Source organism: Juglans microcarpa x Juglans regia, chromosome 2S (genome assembly GCF_004785595.1).
Source record: "Juglans microcarpa x Juglans regia isolate MS1-56 chromosome 2S, Jm3101_v1.0, whole genome shotgun sequence".
In the NCBI taxonomy this organism is placed as follows: domain Eukaryota; kingdom Viridiplantae; phylum Streptophyta; class Magnoliopsida; order Fagales; family Juglandaceae; genus Juglans; species Juglans microcarpa x Juglans regia.
In genome coordinates this window covers 1,628,797-1,651,355 of record NC_054597.1, presented here as the reverse complement: position 1 = coordinate 1,651,355, position 22,559 = coordinate 1,628,797, and the positions used below count along the sequence as shown (strand labels likewise).

The window sequence follows — 22,559 nt, the reverse complement described above, 5'->3', positions numbered from 1 at the left end:
TTTACATTTTTTAAAACCGATTACGTACCGATTATCTTCCTAAACCAATACTTCTGGTTTTCAGTTTAAATAATTTGTAAATTTGTCATAAAAAAAACTATTTAAAAAAAACTGCTTTAAAAAAATATTTTTTATTAAAAATCTGTTAATACTTACAAAAATATGCTTTATAAAAAAAAAAATATATATATATATATATATGCTATGTTATAAAAAATCTGCTATAAAAGTCTGTTTTATAAAAAAATATGCTATATAAAAAAAATTCTGCTATAAAACAAAATGTTATACAAAAAATCTAAAATAAAAAGAAAATTATTTATGATATTAATTGCTAATTTGTTACTAAATTAGAGTATGTCAATATACTAATACTATATGTTATACATTATGGAATATATATTATATATTATATAATAATACAGTGATACTAAAATATTACTAATACTATATACTATACTATATATATTATATAATATTAAAAAAATTAATTTAAATATATATTATAGTGAACCGGTCCGGTCCGGTCCAAAAAATCATAGAACCGGACCGATTCTGACTGATTTTTTCATTTTAGAAACTGGTTCCAAACCAATTCCACCGGTTTCATGTCGATCCGGTCTAGTTTACCGGTTAAAATTTACATCCCTAGAGATAGGTAAGATTTCAAATATACAAACGAATGCTATAAAAGTCTGATGATTGAACCATTAGGTTGTGTCTGGATGGTGAAGTGATCTTAGATATTATGTGAATAGTAGTGAAAAAATAATGATAGAATATTGAATAATAGTAATAAAAGTTGGTAAAAAGTAATAATAAAATAATAAATAGTAGTGGAGTATTCTGAAAATACTCTACTTCACACCTCAATGTTATATACAACAATTAGAGGATTAGCCCCGTTCTCCTAAAGAACAAAGTAAAAATGGTTTTCCTAGGATGAGCAAACCTTGCAACTCTTCCTGCAATTTCCGTTAGAGTGCTCAGAACCCACCATGTAAAGAGGATTCTTTTCACACTCACCAGACTTGGCCCACATGGGGCAGTTCTCATCCTCATCAACGCAATCCCCATTGTCGGGGTGCCTTGCTGGTTTATCAAAGGATCGCACGTGAATCCACTTGGTTGCAGACCACTTCTCACCCTCAATAACAGGGCAGCTCCCATGCAAGCTGTTGGTATCTGTAGTTGCATCAGGATGAAGACTGAAGAACAGCAAGGCATCACCCTTTTTGGGTTTCACTGCAAGGTTATGAAAAGCTAATTTTCAGATCTATGATGGATGTAGGGTAGGAACCAGGGGGCTATATACCACTGGATGACAGATACTAAAGAACAAATGTAATGAAATAGATAATTGTTGTAAGACAGGGATCAACAGAATTTAAAGAGATGCCCATCCGAATAACTTAACACATAAATTAGCATTACTCGAGTAAAACAATAGAGAAATTCAGATTCGTTATTAGTCAACAAATTAATACCTGCATAGCCTTTTTTAGCACAATCAGACCAGCCATCGTCCTTTGGTTGAGACATCCTTGCCTGTGGAAGAATACAAATAAATGTTGACTTAGTGAAGTAAACATATGGGAGAAAAGGAAAACACATACTTATACGGATCTCATTGAAATGATCTGTGTAACCAACTTAAAGCCCTCCACAAAATTTCCAGACCAGGGAAAAAAAAGGAAGATCACTCAGATGGTCGGTCACAGATAATTTTACCTCTGAATTGGGAAAGATTGTCTCCCCACCCTTTTCAACATCAGACAAATACATCAATACAGTGGCAACCCTGTGGCCACCCAGTTTTTGATTAGCCTTGTCGTGAAAATAATCAAAATGTGGTTCATATTTCTCACCATGCTCATAGTGCAGTATTTGAATGGACTCCCCATTTTCTGTTAATCAGGGTGAGAGAGATTGAATAATAAACTTCCAATACACTTGAAGAAATCCTAAATCAGCGAGAAGAAAGTAATTATTTTACCTGCTGGAAGGAAGGTCCATGCAGCAATCCTGGCCTCAATATCTGCGACTATTTCATCCTTGAAGATGAAACAAAGACACCAGGTAAGAATTTGTCAAGTAATAAGAATCGGAAAATGCATATTTCACAGAATGGGTATGAAACAGATCGTGTCCTTGCAGCGATCGGTGGCTGCATTAATCATAAATATGCCAGGTCTAACAAAAGCCTCTCAAACTAACTTCTTGCATGTGACTCTATGGAGCACTTCACATAAAGAAAGTTCCCTCTCTCACACATCTAAGTTTTGGTTTTGATTAATGGATGTCCAAGCAGCTGGGACCAACAAAAATTGTTATAACACATCTCACACCCAACATAACTAATACAGCTCCATGTCAATTCATCCAATTTAGAAAGCAGACTTTAACCGAAAATAGCTTATTCTGAGCTTAGGTTTGAATAAGACATCAGTTCAAAGAGACGGAGTTGTCTTGTCTATGAAAAGCCGTCAGAGAACCTGGTTTCCCAAGCCAAAATGCAATAATTCTAATACCTGACATAGTTTGTCATCCATCCAGCACTAGTTTACACTGTTTATCCAAAATGCAATAATTCTCCAACTCAAATGGTGTCAAGTTTCAACTAGGTGCAAAATTACTTAGAAGTTTAGATTTTCTCTATTCCCACATACAAACTAAATTAAAGATCAATGAGTTAAGCACTTATCAAAGAAAAGATCAATGAGTAAAAGACCCTATTTCTGGTGAAACTTCTGCTGATTCTTGTCAAAGTTAATGAAGCATTCATTTTATTAGCCAAAATACTTATCAAAACGTAAAAAGTATCTTTCTAAATGCCAAAAGCTGCCCGTGATCTTCTCTCGATTGGGACATCCTTGTGAGAAATGCACGCAAGACCGCTACAAATATAGATTTTACCACTATACGCTCACAGATTTATATGAATCCTTAACTCTACGCAAAAAAAGGCAATCGCTATTAAGTTTAAACCATTCTGAACCCAAAGAATTTAAACGCATAATCTTAGAAAAGGTCCATAAATGCTGAACAGATGAGTGATTACACCATACCTGAGCTTTCTGAAGAAACATGCCCGAGCTCGTTCGGACCTCGCTCATTACACTCTTACCAGACTCGTTATCCGCTACCATCGATTTCTCCAGCTTATCCCTAGCCTACTTTCCCCAATATTAACACAAATCCAAATCGAATTAAGGACGATGGCAATATTTGGATCAAATTTGATTTCTGATTATTCGTATAGATTTCTACATATTCAGGAGAAAAAACACGAATTCGGACGGAGAATGATTAGTATTTGACTCACGAGTTTCATAAGGTGGTCGCACTCTTCATCAGTCAGAAATCCCTTATAAATGAAAGACCTTCGGAATTAAAAATATAGGCAAAGAATCAATATAAACCACAAAAGAAATGCGATTTATCAAAAGGGAGGGAGAGAGAGAGAGAGACCTGGGACGCCATGACAGCTGAGTGACACGAGTGGGATCAAAAGAAGAGAAAGAAGGTTTCTTCAATCTCAGCACCGACTCATGCCTGAAACCGCAGCAAATTTAAAGAACTTTCAAAGGCACTTTCACGAGCACACAGAGAGGGAGAGAGAGAGAGAGACATACGCTTTCGTGTCGGCGAGCCATCCGCGTAAATGAAGAGCTGAATGAGAGAGATGAGGCAGAAGGAATAGAAAACAGAGAGAGAGTGGGAGAAAATGTGGAGACACCATGGGAAAATCTGTTGTGCAGTGTTCGAATTTAGATACAACTTCGCTTATGGCTTCGGGTTCGGGTTTTATTGAAGGTTAGAGAAGTATAGAATGATGGGAAGGAGAGGGTTCCTGCCTCCTGGTCTTCAGTCCAGTCCTATTTCTTGTGGGTGCCCATTGAATTTTGGACTCCGGACTTCTGTGCCGCTTGTTTGTGGAAGCTTCTTTTCTTAAGCCGAAGTAAAAGTCTAATCTAACGAACCAACGTATCAAACCCATCATTAAGGTTATCATCAATCGTCTGCTCCAAAAAAATCACCAATTATTTTATATATTTTAATATTATTTTTTATTTTATTTTATTCTTGTTCTACTTATCATCGATATACCACATGTTTACTATAAGAAAAATGAAAAAATAAAATAAAATATATATGGTATGTGGGTGTGAGGATGATAAGTAGAATTATTCAATATTTAAACCATCTCATCTCAATATCCAAACACAATTTAAAATACAAATATTTTTCAATTCCAAATTCTCAAATTTACAATTTTTTCATCTGATTATTAGCTAATCATCACAATATTTCCAAACTTTCAAATAAAATACAAAAAAAAAAATTAACTTTTTCAAATTTTAAAATAAAAATTATATTATAAATTTATAACCCTATTTTAATTTTATAATTTATTATTCAATTTTTTTCTCCCCTTTTGCAAAGTCTCATAAAAATCTTAACTCAAACTATTTTATTACTATTTATAAATTATCTCACTATTATTCACATATTTCTTATTTTATATCATATTACTTACGTGCAAAATGAGGCCTAAATCTTTAGTGGCTTTCTATATCTCTCTTTGTTTCTTTGGCAACTAAAAATAAGATTACGAAAGGTCCTCGCTTCCATTCTTTCTTTTTTTTTCTCTTTGCAAGTAAGCTTCATTAAAATAGAACAAATAAAACAAGTACATATTGTTCTAAAAAGTACATAAATAAAATCATACAAGAGGTCTTTGCCACTATGAAAAGGTAAAATGCAAAGGAGAATAATGGAAAGGTGTATGCTTCCAAATTGAAGAGTGGAGGCTATCCATTGCGCAAAGTTGTACACACCAATTTTGTGATCGATAAATTTTTTTTGCTGACCAAGTTTCAAAAGACTGTAGTAAGAAGTTAATGTCATTAGTGATCGCTTACATTTCCTAATCTGAAATTTGCTGATCCTTTTGGATTGCACTTATGGTCTGCTTTAAGTCTCATTCGATGTGTATAGTTCTCAAGTTGAGCTTGATGGCTTCTTTTATTCCTGACAGAGCTACAGATGCTTCGCTCACATTTGAATTTTTGTTGTGGATGAAACTGGTGAGGGCGATTATGGGGTGTACCTGACACGGATCGACAGATGCATGCAGTTGTCGCAGCATCTTCCTTGACTACTATTTCAAACTGGATAATGAAGTGGTCTTCTAGCCTGCGGTACCATGAGGCTTCCAGTTCTTGTGATTTTTCTTTCCAAGCTGCTTGGTGGTCCATAAGAGCCTTTGAAACTTTGGTAATTAGCCAATTTGGAGAAAGTTTGAAATAATCATGGATGACTGAATTACGAAGGAACCAGATATTATCAATGACCAGAGTTGCAAAAATTTGGAAGGATTATGACTCATCTTAAGGGTTTCTCAAAGAGATTGCAGGGTCAAAGATGGTTGTAATCCATTCCAAAATTGAGTGTTGTGTGAATTTTGTGATATCAATTGGCCATTTGGAATGTTTTTAGAGAGTTTTTGTGTAACAACAGTAAAGAACAATGTGAGTGATTGTCTATTCTTCAACGAGGCAGAGAGGGTAGAGTACTTGGTCATCTTTAAGATTGAAATTTTTTTTCAAGAGGGATCTTGTTGGAAGGATGTTTTGAGAGACTTTCTAGAGTAGGAGTTTTAATTTGTCTTGGACTTGGAGTTTCCACAATTTTTTCCAGGGGATATTTGCAGTTTGGTTTGCCGTAGGGGTGAACGTTGCAGTGTAGCAGATTTGACCGAGAAATTACCAGAGTAGTGGTGTTTCCATTTGATTTCGTTGTTAATGGAAGAGAAAATGTAGTTTGACAAAGGAGTTCTGAAGATTTCCTAAGCAGAGTCCAGGAAGAATATAGTTTGTAGAAAGATTGTGTTTCATCTCATAGGTTCTTCAAGGGTAAGCTCGGCAACTCCCAAATTTGGCTCAATCCAATTAGTGGTTGCATTTGGCGCAGGGATGAGGGAAGGGAGAGTTGGTATCCAAGGGTCTTTCTAGACTTTTGTTGAGATTCCATTGTTAATTTGGTAGCAGATGCTGGATTTGAGGAAGTCTCTTTGATTGAGGAGGCATTTCCAAAATCGAGAATCAATGGGTCTTTTTCTGACTTTAAGAAGCTTGAGTTCTTTAGATATTTCAAGGTGAGAAAATGCTTCCAAAGGCTGTTTGAGTCGTTTATGATAGCCCAAGCAAATTTTGAGTTTAAAGCCTTATTGAAGAGGGAACAATTCTTCAAGCCAAGGCCACCAAGAGATTTTGGAATACAGATGGAGTCCCAAAATCTAGGATAGAAACCTTTTTTCTTGTTGGCATCTTTTCCCCACCAGAATTTTCTGAAAAGACTATCAATGTTGGAGGAAACAGTTTTTGGCATTTTGCAAGTAGTCATGATGTATGTGAGGATAGAAGCAGCCACAGTTCTGATGAGGGTTGTTCTACTTGCTTGAGAGAGAATCCTTAATTTCTAAGTTTGGAGCTTGTTTTCAACTTTCTCAAGGGTATCTTTAAAGATGTTTTTTTTAAGCATCAATAAAGAGAGTTAGGCCTAGGTAATTGAATTTTGCAGGACAAACTTTGAAGTTGAGGGAGTCCCTAATTTCTCTTCTAGTGTGCAGAGGAGCGTTGTTGCTGAAGTGAATTTGTTTTGATTGATTTTCTGGCCAGACCATTTGGTGTAGGCATCAATGCAGCAAGCGAAGGCATCCGCAGTGGATGTGGAGAACTTGCTAAAAAGAATGAGATCATCTACGAAGAGGAGATGAGAGATTTTTGGACCTCCTCGAGAGATGTGAATACCTTCCAGGTTTTTGAGGATTTCTTCTTTGTGGATAAGTCTTGAAAGAACCTCGCTGCCAAGGATGAAGAGGAAGGGGGAAAGGGGGTCACCTTGTCGGAGGCCTCTTGAAGGGTGGATCAAACCAGTGGGTGAGCCATTAAGAACGATGGAATAGGAGACTGTTGACAAGCATTCTTGGATCCAATTTGTCCAGGTTTGACTGAAGTCAAGGCTTTTGAAAATATTGATGATGAAGGATCATCATTCCATATAGTCGAAAGTCTTTTCTATGTCAATTTTTGCAGCCATTAGCCTAATTTTTCTTTTTTTATTTTTTAGGTGGTGAAAGATTTCTTGTGCAATGATGTTATTTTCCTGGACGAGTCTACTTGGAATAAAAGCAGTTTGATTGGGGGAGATGAAATTTGGGAGGATCAGTCAGAGTCTGTTTGCTAGGATATTCGCAATGATTTTGTAACAAACATTTGCCAAACTGATTGGGCGAAATTGATGCACAATGTTTGTGGAGTCTGTTTTATGGACAAGGGTTATGTTTGTATGGTTCATTTCTTTAAAGAGCTTGCCATGCAAAAAAAATAAATAAAAAATTGGATGGCTACAATGAGGTCTGATTTGATCAAGTCCCAGTATGACATGTAGAACAGTCCCATAAAACCATCAAGATCGGGGGCTTTGGTGGATGGGGTCTATTTGATGGTTAACAAGATTTCCTCCTCAGTTGGTATTTTGCAGAGAGCCTTGTTTTCTTGATGTGTATTTTTTGAGGGAAGAGGCTCTTAAGGTCTTGGGGTTGGATGGGATTGGAAGTTTTGAAAATGTTAGTGAAGTGATCTTGAAGCAAGGTGGAGATCTCCGTTGGGTCATTGATCCAGTTCCCTTCTACAATTTTTAGAGAGTCAATGGTATTTTTCTTTCGTTTGATGTAAGTGAAGGTATAGAAGAATTGTGTATTTAAATAAGTGGAAGTGAGCCAGCTAGGTCATCATTTCCATTCAATTGGGTATTGGTTTTCTCTTCAACCTTTTTTTAAAATAAATATACATACATATACATGCATTATATAATAATTTAGCTTTCCTCCAACGGTCCAACCTATTAAATTCCTTGTGAATTCAAGACTTTTTTTTAATATGTACTTAGGTACAAGGCTCCTTAACGAGTACATGGATGATATTTTGATGATTTGGAGAAATATTTACAACTTGAAAGTGAAAAATCAAAAGAAAATATTATCTGATCTTAATTACTTTAAATATAATCTTGATATAAAAATCCCGTGCAGTCTTTTCAACAAATTCTGTACAGTTACTTTAAAAATAAATTAAAAAATACAAACTGAACATGGTCTGGCCTTTCTTCCTGCTGTCGGCTATCTGTTTTGTATTTCTTCCGAGTCTAACGGTCTTTTTGTTTTGTTGTCTCTGGTTCACACAACTTGACAAACCAAGAGATTGCGAGGGTTGAAACTTGAAAGTGATAGAAATGGTTAAAACCCAATGGGTAGGTACATCGGTTTGCACATCATTTTTTAACTGGGTCTGGGCTGAGGCACTTGTAAAAACTCACTTGCCCAGCCCATGATGATTTAAGTGCGATTTACATTTTTTTTTTTTTTTTTGAGAAAAAAAAGGCCGTAATTGCAGAGGAATAAAGATTAAAGCCCTTCTTGTAATTGAAGGATGCAGAATTCAGCAAATGTAAAATATTTCATTTCATTATTATAATTTTTTTAAATTTTTATGTAAAATATAATAAATAATTTAATTTTTTTAAATTTTAAAATAATAATAATATTAAAAAATAATATTTTAACAATATTTTATTCAACTTTTAACTTTCATCTCAACTTATCTAATCTCAATTCATTGTCCAAACCGCACATAAAGGTCCCGTTTGGTTGTAAGATTCAGCTGAAATCAACTTAATTCAGACTAATTTTAAGTTAAGTCTAACATCCAAATACTCAACTTTCAAATTACTAAACTCATCTCAATTCAAAAACTCTTTATATGTGAGACCTGCAACCTTTTTCAACTCAGCACACCTTTATACGTGAGACCCACAACCTTTTTCAATTTTTCATAAATAGTATTAAATTTATCTTAACATCTAAACACATATAAATTCATTTTAAATAAATTCTACATAACTTACTCTATCTATTCAATTCACTACTATTTATAAAAAATACATTAAAGGTACGTTTGATCATCAACCCATCTCAATTCATCATTATAATTTTTTCAAATTTCAACATAAAATATAATAAACAATTCAATTTTTTCAAATTTTAAAATAATAATAATATTAAAAAATAATATTTTAATAATATTTTATCATTTCAACTTAATTCAATTCAATATTCAAACGTAATGTTAAACTCAACACAACTCAACTCTCAAAACTAATTCTAAAAGACCGATGCTACTGCTTGGATATCACATTTTCCCATTCCCATATGCATCCAGGAGTCCCAACAAACAGTATGACTTTTTCTGCGTGCTGTCTAAATCAGATTTTCCTTTTCCAAAAGTTAAACTGTGGACAAAGTTTTGGAGATTTACAGGGGTCACATTTCAGACAAACAGTGATTATGCAAAAGGGAGAATAGAATAAATATAAATAAAAAGTGCTTCACACCCGGGACACCATTAAACGAACTCTCTTGCTAAAAAAAAATAATATTTACAATTATAAATACGTAAGTGTAAGTATCATATAATTATTTTAAAATAAATATAAAATTTATATAAAAAAATTAATTTTTTAATATTAAACTTCATTATTTTTCAAAATAATTACATAGTAATTTCACAATTCACAACTCCACGCAAATTTGAATTATCTGAACCATACAATTCACGACTCCACAATAAATCACATTATCTGAACCAAACAATGGACAGGAACAAATTCGAGTTGGCAATAGAACAGGTCTCCCGATTCATAATATTGGTGAATCTTCTTTCTCTATTAATTGTATTCCTTTTAAATTTTCTAATCTTCTTCATGTACCCACTATCACCAAAAATCTTGTTTCTGTTTTTCAATTTTGTACTGATAATGCGTATTTCTTTGAATTCCATAATACTCATTTCTTGGTAAAGGACAAAATGACTGGGCGGCTCCCCATCAGCGGACCAGCTCTTAATGGTCTTTATCAATTCCCCACCTCTCTGCTGTCATCCTCTCCTCTGCCGACGTCCTCTCCTTCAATAAATCTTGGTGAGAAAGCCTCAATCTGCTCTTGGCACAAGAGATTCGGTCATCCATCACTTGCCGTTGTCTCCAGAATATTGCACACTCATTGCTTGCCTTATTTTCTCAGTCAGTCTTCTTCTGGCTGCACCGAATGTCCTTTAGCAAAGGCACATCAGCTACCTTTTTCTTTAAGTTCAATTTCCTCTATAAAGCTCTTGGGTCTATTATGGGCTGATGTATGGGGCCCCGCCCCAATAGTCTCAAGAAATGCTAAACGACAAAACATTCAGAAAATTCTTGAGCTACTGAGTCTGCTGAGGTGGATTCTATTGCAATTTATTTTTGAGAGAGGCAGTGTCTTGCTCATGGTTAATACACGCTACTCCTTGTTAAAAGACTCACAAAAGCTGGAAGATGAAAGTCGTAGTCGTACACAACAAACGTCAGCTTCACTTTTCAGGTCCCTTTATTTCATTTTTCCACTTTTTGATGCATTCGGAAAGGAATCAAAGTGAGTTCAATCAAAGTCATCATCCACGTGCCAATACAAAATGAGTATCCCGCCAACCACAATTATACGAGGAAAATTATTAAACCATGCAAAAGGAATAAAATTTCATTGACAACCTAATATATATATATATATATATTCCAACTCATTAGTTTTTTTTCTTCCACCTTTGGCTACTAAAAGTCGTTAAAAAAATTCAAAATCTAAGTAAGGACCCGATGACCTATCCGAGTCAGTAGCACCTTTATCATTTGGAGGCATCGATGTCTTGACTGTGTGGCTCAAGAATGCAAGATCAACGGGTTTTGGAATTTCTGGAGGGTGAGTACCCCGGATGAGAGCCCAATTAATACTTTCAAAGAAGGGATGCTGTTTGATCTCAGTGGCACCTCCTTTGAATCCTAGTCTCTTTTGTGGATCCTTTACAAGTAGGCCCCGGATCAAATCCTTTGCTGCAAAGCTGATACAAGATCCGTCAGGAAATTTTAGGGGCTGGCCAACAACATTGAATAATGTCTCTCGGTTTCCATTGCCTTTAAACGGTGTCCTCCCATGGAGCAACTCGTGCAAAAAAATACCAAATGTCCACCAATCAACAGCACTCCCATGACCATCCCCTCTTATTATCTCGGGAGCTAAATATTCGTGGGTTCCAACAAATGATGTAGAGCGGGCGCTAGTTGGTTCTGCAATTAGAACAGGAAGTGAATCTGTATTTGCTATTTTTTCACTCCTCGCCTTGCTTATTTTGGAACTGAGAAAACGAGGCTTAAAGCAAGAAGGTTGCAAGCAAGAAGGCTCCACACAAACGGGTAATTTGCAGGTTGGATCAATGCATGATGGCTGAATACAGTAAGCAGATATCCGGCAGGATGGTTCTGTACTGGACTGAACGAGTGTGGGACTCACACAGCATCTCAATGATAGGTCAAAATCAGAGAGCATGATGTGGCCATCCTCCCTCACCAATACATTCTCAGGCTTTAAGTCTCTGTACACCACTCCCATCATGTGTAGATACTCTAGCGCAAGAAGAACTTCAGAAGCATAAAATCTGAAAGTGCAAAAGAGATAGTCAGACATCTTTTGTTGTTAAGTAACAAAGAAAATAATCAGAAATTTGAATATAAACAAGCCCAAAGTCTATTAGGATGGCGCTAAGGAGCAAACCAAAATAACTTTACCAAAGCATGGTTCATCAATCTGAGCTGATGCTACATTAGAGAACCAAAGTCCATAAAAAAAACAATCAACATGATCATTCAAAGTGTAATGGATCATGTGTTAATCTGACGCAAATTTATTGAATACTGAAGTAAAACTCACAATCGAGGACATGAGGAGCTAAATTTAATGGAGTATTTCTCTCTTTGAGTTTTTTTTTTATTAATAAAAAAAGCTAATGCTTACTATAGACAAGCTCTTCTTAGTTCTTCCTCTCTTTTCTTACTTGCACAAAGTTTTCTTTTTCCCTAATATCTCTCTCTCCTAATGAGTACTGTTTAATCAATTTTACCTCAACAGAAATAAATAGAAGTGTACCAGATAAATAAAAAGGCCAATGGCAATTGACATTTCAGTACTACTACTAACCTGGCTGCCTGCTCCCTAAAGTGCTTGCCGGGCTGGCGCTGCCGAAGCGTGTGAAGATCCCCACCACTGCAAAACTCCATTAACAGGCAAGAGAACTTGTCGGTCTCGAAATGCGAGTAAAGGGTAGGAAGGAACGGGTGGTCCAACAAACCCAATATGTCCCTCTCAGTCTGAGCTCTCACCAGCTTCTTCCTTCCAGCCAACATGCCCTTATCCATCACCTTCATGGCAAACAAACAACCCATTCCTCTTAACTGGGCCATATACACACTCCCTATATCCCCACAACCAAGCTTCTTCAATAGCCTGAAATTTCCCAACCCCAAGTCCCCATCTTTCGCCTTTACGTATTGTATGGCATCCCATTGTATATCGTTGCCCTTGTGAGGCTTCGACGGGCAAAAGCTCCGAAAGCTGGATTCGTTTGCATCAAAGCTGTTATATTTGCTCGCGCAACTTAAACTGCTTGTGTCACTTTCCTCGTAGTCCACTACGAATTCAGCATTCTTCTGAGCCTTAATAGTGCTGGCATTGCTCATATTGCTGCTACTCACACTGTTCTCAGACCCAGAAACCGTGCTGCTAAAAAGACTGATGCTAACACTAGTATCCAAGCTTAGGTCTTGGAGGTTGCCAGCGAGGGATTTGGTATCATTGTTTTCACTACTCTGGGCTGGTTTTTCCATGCCTGAATGAATTGGCTTTGAAAGTGTTTGATGGAAGTTGTGAGAGAGGGGGGTCAGGATTAAATATGTGGGATGGAGAGGTCAAGATGGGAGGGGATGAGACCGAGGTGGTCAAAGTGAGGGCGAGAGAGGCGCGGGCGCGAAGAGAGCTGAGCGTAGGGACCCAAAAGGAGTAGTGAAAAGGGTATTCAAATTTGAAATCAGAGGAGGTGGTGAAAGTGAGAGACCCAATGAGCAAATTGGGTTTAGAGTCCATTTCTCTCTTGCACTGTCCCAGAAAATGTTACAGCTTAGAGACAAAATACAGAGGATCGATCAGAGAGAGAGAGAGAGAATCCCTGTTTACGAGGACGATAAAAGCCTTTCCGATTTTTCTAGACGAACGTGTTTAAAGTTAAATACCCTTCCCAGCCAATACCGTTACCCCGCATTTCTGGATTTGTATGCAATCACGTGGATCGGAATACTAAACGATAAAATAATTAATATTGAGTTCACATTATAAAGGAAAATTTATTTATTTATAAATCTCCAAATCATCTTATATACTTGTCAAATTATTAAAAAAAAAAAAGTACTTGGAATGAGAATCTTGGATCCACTTGAATGGTGTAGGAAACAGATGTTGGAGGGGGTACATATGGAGGTTGATGGTTTTCGTAGAGAGGCTCTATTCTATGGTATTTTGCTGGGCTAAAGGAAGAGTAGTAATTAAGTGTGGATTCCATCGGATATTCCCCAAGAAAAGAGTCCCCACATCTGGTCAACTACTCACGAGTTTTTGTGTATATTTTCTATTGAATTTCTGCAGTCAGTCACTGTTTAGACCAGAGCAGCCAACTTATTTATGACCTGCATTGTATTATTACTAGAAATCTTTATTTGTGTCTGCTAAATGGAGAGAGTTTTGAAGTTTCTACACTCCCTGGTTAGACCAAGGTATCCAACTTGTTTATGATCTGCAATTTATTGTTACCAAAGAATCATTAAGAAATGCCATGCGTTATACTGTAATGCAAATAAATCTCTGACAGCTGAGAATTGGGAGTCGGTCACAATAATTTTTTTACCATTTTTTCCTATTCCTTTTGAAGTCCTGATAATGTTATCCTGAACATTAGGCCTAATAATGCTGGAAAAAACAACCCCCGGGGGGTGGTGGTACTGTCATGAACCCAAGATCTAATAATGTTGCTAGACTAGTCTACTATATAAATATGAGAGAATAACTGATACTTGGATGGAAATAAATGGTAACTGTCCAAAATACAGCTTATAACTTATGCATGCTCCTGCTAATTAAATTATGATAATCACCAGAGATCTTGATTCGATTTGCATGTGGTTTTTTGTCAGTGATTTCCCGCAATTAGACATCGTATCAGACAAAACATTCGTTACCAGGTTTTCAAATTTCAATTCTAAATGGCACCTCACGTCATGTTCTTGATTTTCTTTTTGAGGGATGATGATAATGCTTAGGGGCCAAAATAAGCATGGCTCTTATTTCATATCTCCAAAGATTCCACATCAAACCCTTGAAGTACAATTGAGTTGAAAGAAGACAATTAGCAGAGCAGCAATTCAGTAGTAGTAAATTCCCTACTTTCCAACAGCACAGAGAACTTACTCGAGCTTTGACTTACATTCCAGCGAACACAGCACATACTCAGCAGGCACACAGCACGTACAGCAGTAGATTCCACGAGCTTAGTAATTCATATCCAGCACTACTACTGTTAAGACCATTAATAGACGTGGATGCATAGGAGTAGCACTGTAGCAACACAGCAGTGATAACAAAGAGCTACAGAACTGACCCCAGAGCGGCACACGACACTTAAGTTACAAGAGCGTAAGGGTAATTATCATACAACTCTTTTACGGCTAACCAATATTATTTTGCCGTTTTATTAAAAATAATTTCAATTTTACATAACTATCCTCTATTCGAAATAGAATGGTAAAATAGTTTTGAATTTATCATTTTCCGTAAGGGATTGAGTAATTATATGTCTACATTTACCTTCTGGTCAATACGCATACTCTGCTACAGCTACAAGCTAGAAAATGCGACATGGTGCCTTTATGGAAATTAGCATTTGCACATTCTGGTCAATATAGCCTATAAGCTTAAGAAAAAAGGGTTGAGTGGCTCATTGTGGAGGGTGCATCAGGGCATTGGTGAGTAAAACAAAAAATGTGATTTAAGGTTTGTTTTTCGATTTCGCTAATGATAATTACAGGTGATCTTGTGATGTGCATTTGGTTCAGAAAGCAATTAGAGATTGTTTCATACTTTGTTCTATTTGCAGGTGTCAAATTCTAATGCGAACCTCTTGATTTTCTTTTAAGAGATGATAATGCTTAGCAGCCAACAACAAACACATTGCTCTTTCTTGTCTCCAAAGATTCCACGTCAAACCTTGAAGTACAAGCGAAGAAGAAGAAGCAACACTTAATTTTTCAACTATAAATATGATACCAAATCATGTTTTTCACCTAATAGCATTCAAAATGAAGTTACCAGCGCTGGTTGCTGCTTTCTCTCTCTTCCTAGCATGCCATTCTATGCTATCTGCAGGTAATTTCACAAAACGAGAATTTCTTTCTTCATTGAATTTACATGCCCATGTTATGACTCAATCCTGATATCATACTCCAAACTTGTATTTGTTGAATTGCAAGAAGTTTAGAGGGAGTGCTTTAGATTTCCATTTGCTTTGTAATTGTCAACAACTTATAGCTAACCATTCAAGTTGAAACCCATGTTGCAGGAATTACAGCAGCACATCAAGTTACATTTTATGTGCACAACAAATGCCCCTTTCCCATATGGCCTGCAACAGCACCAAATACTGGGCACCCAATAATAGCTGATGGCGGCTTCTACCTCCCCTCAGGCCAGACACACAACATTTATACCCCACTGACATGGAGTGGCCGGATTTGGGCCAGAACAGGCTGCAAATTCAATGCCAATTGGAATCCTGCCTGTGAAACAGGCGATTGTGATGGAAGATTGGCCTGCAATGGAAGTATTGGCACTCCCCCAGCCACACTAGTGGAAGTTTCCCTGCAGGAAGATAAAGGCAAGCCAAGCTTTTATGATGTAAGCTTGGTGGATGGGTACAACATCCCTGTTTCGATCACGTCAAGGCAAGTATTGCCAAAATGTACCATCAGAGGGTGCTTGAAAGACGTGAACAGTTTATGCCCACAAGAGCTTGAGATCTTAAACAAAAATGGGGAAGTGGTGGCATGCAAAAGTGCTTGCTTGGCTTTTGGCCTGGACAACTTCTGTTGTCGGAATCAATACGGGAGCCCAAAAAAGTGCAAGCCTAGTGTCTATTCAAAGATCTTTAAAGATGCTTGCCCTTCGTATTACAGTTATGCCTTTGACACGCCTCCACCATTGGTAAATTGCGCCTCTAGAGAGTATGTGATAACCTTCTGTCCAGTGCGGGGTGATGAACACCTCCATATAAAGCTTTATAAATATCTCTATGATTGTCTAATTTCAGATTCGATTTGAAGTTAATTATTGCTTATTATGTAAAGCTTTGTTCGTAACGTAATAAATCTATACTCCAAAGTGGGTTTTTTTTTTTTTTTTCCCAAGTAAGCAAGTTTTAATTCAGACAATGAAAAGATGATATATGTGGAGGAGGTGGGGTTTAGGGGGCTACCCCAGGGCTAGGGTTTTCACCCCATGCAGTGGGGTGGGGCGGACTCCCAATCCACTCCTCCCCCCACCCACTTCGAAAAGGATTACAGTTCACTGAGTCTAAAAATTATTCTTGGGTCTAAAAACAATCAAAAATACATTTTTAGACGTAAATTATAAATTTAAATTTGTAAATATAACTATAATTTAAAAATTATTTAGTTTTTAAATTTGTTATTGCATATTTTGTGTGAGTTGTAACGTAGTAAGGTAACCCTTTTATAGATTGCCTTTACAATACAATGTGAGACTCTTGTATTGCCTTCACAATCTATAGAAGGGTCACCCTACTATACTACAACTTACACAAAATATTAATTAAAAGTTCTACTTAATACATATTATTATATTTATATATAGTACTACTAATAAATATTTATAAATATGTATAGTATAAATATATATTTATATAATAAAATATAAAAGTGAGGGGCGGAGTTGGGCCCTTCCTGCCCCGCTAGGGGGGCCAAATGCGGGGCGGGGCGAAAAGGGGTGGGGCAGCAGGGTGCGGAGCCTCGCAGCGCACCCCTAATGGGGTTCCCTAACAAACACCCCAGTACAATAACCACAATTCAAATGTGGAGGGAAATAAAAAAGGTTTTGGGACCAATTTCTTAGTCTCCACCCATATCCTACAAAGAGGGCGCAGTCTTAAAAGACGATTTTTAATTGTTTGCATAGCCATGTGAACTGTGGAATCACCTTTGAAGGTGGTGGAAGTTGTGGATGCACTGTAGTTTGTTGTCTTGAGATATTTCTTGGAGAGATCTGTATTCCCTTTTTCAAGATCATCGGTCAGGGAAAGCGATAACATAATAGAAAGCACGGTATTGAATGAACTAATATGCAGTGGAGCATTTGTCTTCCCCTGCACCTATAGTGGCACGTGGAGACCATGCGACAATGGTTGGGAGATGAGGTGGGGCAGATCTGAAAGATCTTGATGTGGGAGATCTACTGGTGCGGCACGTGTAGTCAGCGGGCTCGTCGAGGCACGGTGGCACGTAAAGCCCATGCATGGAAGTAAGCTGTGCGTGAGGGTCACTTGAAAATGGTTATTATAACTACTATAATCAAGTGTTATTACTCATCCATCTTTAAATTTATTTTTAAATAAATAAATAAAGAATGAATCGATGATCTAAGAGTGATAAAAAAAATATATATATATATATCACGTTTTATCCAGTGAGAGTGGATAAAAATATAGTTTATAGTATCGCCAAAAAAAATTCAATATACCACGTTAAATAATATCAATTGATCCGGAGATCAGGCGCGTACAAAGAAAACGATAGCAAGTTAAAAATATGGTCCAAAAGCTATAATTAATAACATTTTTAAGGAAAAAAATGCAAGCATAATAGACATAATAATGGGCCCACAGGGCTTTGTTGGGCTTGTCTTCTTTGAAGCGTCATTGCAGCCCAAACGTACCTCCATATCTCGCGAGTTACTGTTTTGCATTTCGTCGCAGCAGCCTGCAGGTCTACACATGTGGGCGTCTGGTCTGTGTCCCTCTCCGGGTCTCCCTTCCCGCTTCCTCTATTTATGTTACGACTTACGATTACATGCATGCTTGTGTTTTTGACGAGAAGTGTTACATTTATGAAAAAAAAAAATTTATAAAAGTAATTTAATAAGTTAACGTAATTTAATGTGATATATTAGATTTATTTTATAATAAAAATAATTTTATAATCTAACATATTATACATCAATACACGTCAGTTTGTAAATTTATTTTTACAGAATATATTTATGGTTAAAGCATTTTTCTTTTACATTTGAGTTTAGGTTTTGAGCCTTTTTATATTGATTTATTTGTATTCTTGTATAAAAATGCTTTTGAAAACCTATATATAATACTATATAATTAGAAAAATTATATTTGCAAATCAATACGAAAGATGTAGTCATATGCAAACTGATATTGTAGAGACATACCGGTTGTACCAATAAGAAGAATTTTAATTTATAATAAAATTAAATTTTAAAATAGATTATCATGAGTCTCACATAATTGAAAATTAATTAGTTCAAGATAAGGCAGCCAGGTTTTTGGCTGCCATCAAATTCGTGCCGGATGGGGGATTACTCTACAGTACCATGCACTGAACTTGCTGCCTTTCTTTTTTTATTTAATCTTGCCTTCCCCATGATCAATCAATTATAAATCAACGTCGTTGCAATTGTAATTACGTACCAGTGACTCAGTGAGGATATATATATATATATATATATATTGTCTTTTAATGATAAGCTGCATGAGCTAATTATTTATATTCATTAATCTGGAAGCAGTAATTAATCGATCAAGCTAGGAGGATAAGCCTACTGCGCGCCATGGAGAGTCCAGTCTAGCTAAAAGAGTCCCTAGCTAGCCTGCCTCTCTTGATTATTCAACACCTATATATAATATAGTCTATATATAGAGTTTGCGACTTTGCATGCTTCATCGATGGAGTAGCTAGCTCACCGGCCACGTTCTAATTTGACCCAACTCCAGTACAAATATAGGACTCGATTGGCAAATTCACTTCAAGTACATTATATTGCAAGATTATTATATATATAAAATATCCTCGTGTTAACAGTTACTGCATATTTTGCAAGTATAAATTACCTTTTGTTACATTGTGAGATAATTATTACTGTTCAATTGTTTGGCGAACATACTAATTATTTATAACTAAGATAAGTAAATTTATTTTCTAATTTCACGGGCAAAGGGCTCAAGTTTTTGCCCAAAAAAAGGGACATGCATGCATGCATGCATGGACATGAGGAGCTCTGAGACTGAGAGTCCAGATTATTCGTTCATGAATCAGGCCTTGTGATTCACAAAAGTCAAAATATATATTTTTTTTTTTTAGAAAAAAAATATATTGCATTCATTAATAACTGACATTACAAATTGGACCTGAAATATACATTACAATCCAATTATAATATTAATAACTTCTCAGTACATACCTGTGACTGACATGATCTATTCCAAACTGCAAACTTCTACAAATCTAAAGTTTGAGAGATAGCACAACTTTACCCATAACAGAGTTAATCAAACCCCATATTCCGTCTAAGATAGAATAGAGTTAACCAAACCCCACACTCCTTCTAAGACGGAGTTGAGGACACATTCTACAGACAAACGTCTAAGAGATCACTATGTTTTTTTTGTTTTTATTTTTCTAAAAAATAAAATACATTACAGAAATTAAGAATAAATGGGAAAATAACGAATTATATCTTGAAAATATATAGATCTGCATTTTCAATCTTAGAGAAAAAAATAACACAAACAGTAGCTATGATAGCGCGTGAGAGCCCTGCGCCACCCACGACCTTCCTCCATACTTAGCCATCTTCAAAAGCTGTAATAGAGCGTCCCTCCTTTCCTCGAACCCACTTCCGGCCATGTTTGTGGTTCCACGGGTCTTGTAGAGCAAACTCCATGCCTGAAACTTGAGCAAACCCTGCAAACCTCATAGAGTACGTAATAGATTATAGACATATAGCATGGACTCTGGCGGCTATGGCTTTGCCACGCAGACTGTCAACCATTTGAGGAAATTTGTTCACACAGTTGTAGCAGTCTGCATTGCTAAGGTCGCCACTACATTGGAAGAGACCAAAGATGGTGGTTTGGCCACTGCCAGAGGTCGTCTTGAAGAACCTGGCCTTTGTAGACTGCGAAACCAGAGAGCCAAAGAGGGCTGAGAGAGAAAACAAACAAAACCAAAACAACTAGAGAGAAGAGGACAAGGGAGGGAGGAGCCGAAGCTCCAACACCCTCCTCTGATATGGTTTTTTTTTTTTTTTTTACTGGGGGGCGGTTGTCTAAAGAGAAAACTAGTGGGAGGGAGAACTAGGGTTTACATATTGTTTTTTTTCAGAGAACTCCTTGTGATTCGCAAAACTAGGTAGCAAACCTAATGGTTATCTGATTTAATTCGCAAAACTGGGAAGGAGCTGCCGTTAGTTACAAGATTTTTTTTTTTTTTTTACTTTTTCATTCATGTATTTTTTAATATTTTTAAATATTTTTTAACAAAATAAAAAAATATAATATTATTAAAAAACATTTACTTAATTACTAAATAAAAAATCACACGATAAAAATGAGCAGTAAGACTAGTATTTTTTTTTTTAATGCCCCTCCAACCACACTTGTCCAATCACGGCTGAAAAAAGTACTTGTTCTCACTTTATTCAACTACTCCTTAATCATGTGAATATATATAAGCAATTTCCAGTAAGTTTCATGCTTGAGTAATTGGAATATGTATTGATCAAACACTCCCCAATCACCGCTGGAAAAAGTACTACTTGTTCTCACTTTATGACCATTCTCACTCAATTCATTGACAGCACAAAACTGCGATATAATATATATGTGAATGACTTGACTATACGTTTATTAGGTAACTTCAGTATTGTATTGTATGAGTAATTTCATTTACACCATATTAAAATAATAATAATAAATGAAGAGATTGACAGAAAAGCCAGTTTTTGGCCCTTAGAGCACTCTCAATTATCCTTTATAATACATTTTTTCTTTAAAATATAAAGAAATGCTCTCAAAAGTGTTCTGTATTGGATCTTCTTTTTTAAAGATATTTTTACATTCTACTACAATAAACCTCTAGAGGTAGAGAATACTGTTCATTATTGTAAACATTTTTAATTAATTTATCTTCCCTCCTCTTGCTAAGTTTCTCATTTCTTCTACTCTCTTTATTCACATTATATAATTATTGAGAATGAATATTCTCATAATATATTTTGAAAATATTTTCATTATATAATCTATTCTTTTTATTTTTTGAATTAATTTATATGTTGATTTAGTTTATAAATTTGGATTAATTTAAAATATGACATAATTATATGACATTGTATATAGAGAGTTATTGTAAATTTTAAAAAAATATGAAAATATTATTAGTAGTTAGAAAAATATTTGAAATGAATAAAAAATATAATATTTAAATTATATGAAGAAAAAATAGATAACCTAATGTATGATATATTGTAAAAGTCAATATATAAAATAGAAAAAGTGAATTTTTGTGATGTATTTTAAGAAATAAGATGAATAATCTATTGAGAGTGCTCTAAAATATGAATCGAGGAATAATGATGCATGCACGTAAGATATATATGTACAAGAGGAAACTAATGCAAGAAATGAAAGGAAAAGGGGTTGACGGAGATTTTTTTGTCGCAGGAGTACTACAGATGGCACTAGCTAGCTGTGTAATATATATGTCTGTATATTGAAGTACCGGAAGATAGTTAACATGATCTATGTAAGAGCGTGTGCGATTTCGATCTTGAAGTCTGTTTCCTTCATATATGTAGAGGAACAGATACGTTTTCGACTTTTTTGTTTCTTTATCGTAATGCATAGGATAATTAATGCCTCCTATAGTCTAATCACAATAATTTTATGATGTATCTAGCTAGGATTTCTATAGTAAGGGATGCGGTAGAAGTTGCTTTTCTTGCAATGATTCTCATAATAAATTTCCTACACTCACCCAAACTCACATGTACACCAAGGACAACAGGCCAGGCACACATACAGGCGGAAATTGAGAAGATTTAATTCGGGCATAACAGGCACATAATATCTAAGCCTCGACTTAAAAAAGATATATAGGACAACAATGGATATATGCGTGTCATATGTGCGTCTGTCTCAGACACAGAGAGAGAGAGAGAGAGAGGGGTCCGCTGTAAACAAAAGAACCTTGCCAAGTGGGGTAGCTAGAGGTTGGAGCCAGGGGACTACTGTCGAGGAGAGGTGGCGCCTATTGCTGTATTACTTTCATGCGCTAGGTGCCATCTCACCTACGACAGAAGCTCACTGTAACCTCATGAGTACTTTTTCCCCTGCTCTGACTCGTATTCTTCTTGACACTCAGATTTACAGGAAATGTGCGTATCTCATGGTAGAGTGGTTGGAGGGAGTTTCCGTCGGGGAGATGGTACCTAGCGCATGAAAGCGGCCTAT

General features: G+C 36.0%; 3 protein-coding genes across 3 annotated transcripts; 1 reads left to right on the top strand and 2 right to left on the bottom strand.

Annotated features, from left to right (window-relative positions):
* Window positions 1-806: 806 nt before the first annotated feature.
* On the bottom strand, window positions 807-3,980 carry LOC121252697 (probable prolyl 4-hydroxylase 7). The gene is made up of 8 exons (XM_041152468.1): window positions 3,636-3,980; window positions 3,472-3,555; window positions 3,326-3,383; window positions 3,069-3,173; window positions 1,997-2,054; window positions 1,732-1,907; window positions 1,488-1,548; window positions 807-1,245 (listed from the first exon to the last, which is right to left on the bottom strand). The coding sequence occupies exons 1-8, from the start codon at window positions 3,740-3,742 to the stop codon at window positions 938-940; spliced, it is 957 nt and encodes a 318-aa protein (XP_041008402.1). The 5' UTR covers window positions 3,743-3,980; the 3' UTR covers window positions 807-937.
* A 6,612-nt stretch (window positions 3,981-10,592) lies between these two features.
* LOC121252695 (serine/threonine-protein kinase D6PK) lies at window positions 10,593-13,420 on the bottom strand. Its single transcript, XM_041152467.1, has 2 exons — window positions 12,122-13,420; window positions 10,593-11,582 (listed from the first exon to the last, which is right to left on the bottom strand). The coding sequence occupies exons 1-2, from the start codon at window positions 12,805-12,807 to the stop codon at window positions 10,715-10,717; spliced, it is 1,554 nt and encodes a 517-aa protein (XP_041008401.1). The 5' UTR covers window positions 12,808-13,420; the 3' UTR covers window positions 10,593-10,714.
* Window positions 13,421-15,292: 1,872 nt separating this feature from the next.
* LOC121252698 (thaumatin-like protein) lies at window positions 15,293-16,414 on the top strand. Its single transcript, XM_041152469.1, has 2 exons — window positions 15,293-15,391; window positions 15,585-16,414. The coding sequence occupies exons 1-2, from the start codon at window positions 15,325-15,327 to the stop codon at window positions 16,340-16,342; spliced, it is 825 nt and encodes a 274-aa protein (XP_041008403.1). The 5' UTR covers window positions 15,293-15,324; the 3' UTR covers window positions 16,343-16,414.
* Window positions 16,415-22,559: the final 6,145 nt, after the last annotated feature.

What these genes read in the sequence shown, in the direction of transcription:
- LOC121252695 (XM_041152467.1), bottom strand. Translation starts at nt 12,807, where the DNA reads ATGGAAAAACCAGCCCAGAGTAGTGAAAACAATGATACCAAATCCCTC. An exon ending in TTTAGGGAGCAGGCAGCCAG is followed by an intron (nt 11,583 to 12,121) that starts GTTAGTAGTAGT and finishes TTGCACTTTCAG; the next exon opens with ATTTTATGCTTCTGAAGTTC.
- LOC121252698 (XM_041152469.1), top strand. Translation starts at nt 15,325, where the DNA reads ATGAAGTTACCAGCGCTGGTTGCTGCTTTCTCTCTCTTCCTAGCATGC. An exon ending in CCATTCTATGCTATCTGCAG is followed by an intron (nt 15,392 to 15,584) that starts GTAATTTCACAA and finishes CCCATGTTGCAG; the next exon opens with GAATTACAGCAGCACATCAA.
- LOC121252697 (XM_041152468.1), bottom strand. Translation starts at nt 3,742, where the DNA reads ATGGTGTCTCCACATTTTCTCCCACTCTCTCTCTGTTTTCTATTCCTT. An exon ending in CAGCTGTCATGGCGTCCCAG is followed by an intron (nt 3,384 to 3,471) that starts GTCTCTCTCTCT and finishes TTAATTCCGAAG; the next exon opens with GTCTTTCATTTATAAGGGAT. An exon ending in GCGACCACCTTATGAAACTC is followed by an intron (nt 3,174 to 3,325) that starts GTGAGTCAAATA and finishes TGGGGAAAGTAG; the next exon opens with GCTAGGGATAAGCTGGAGAA.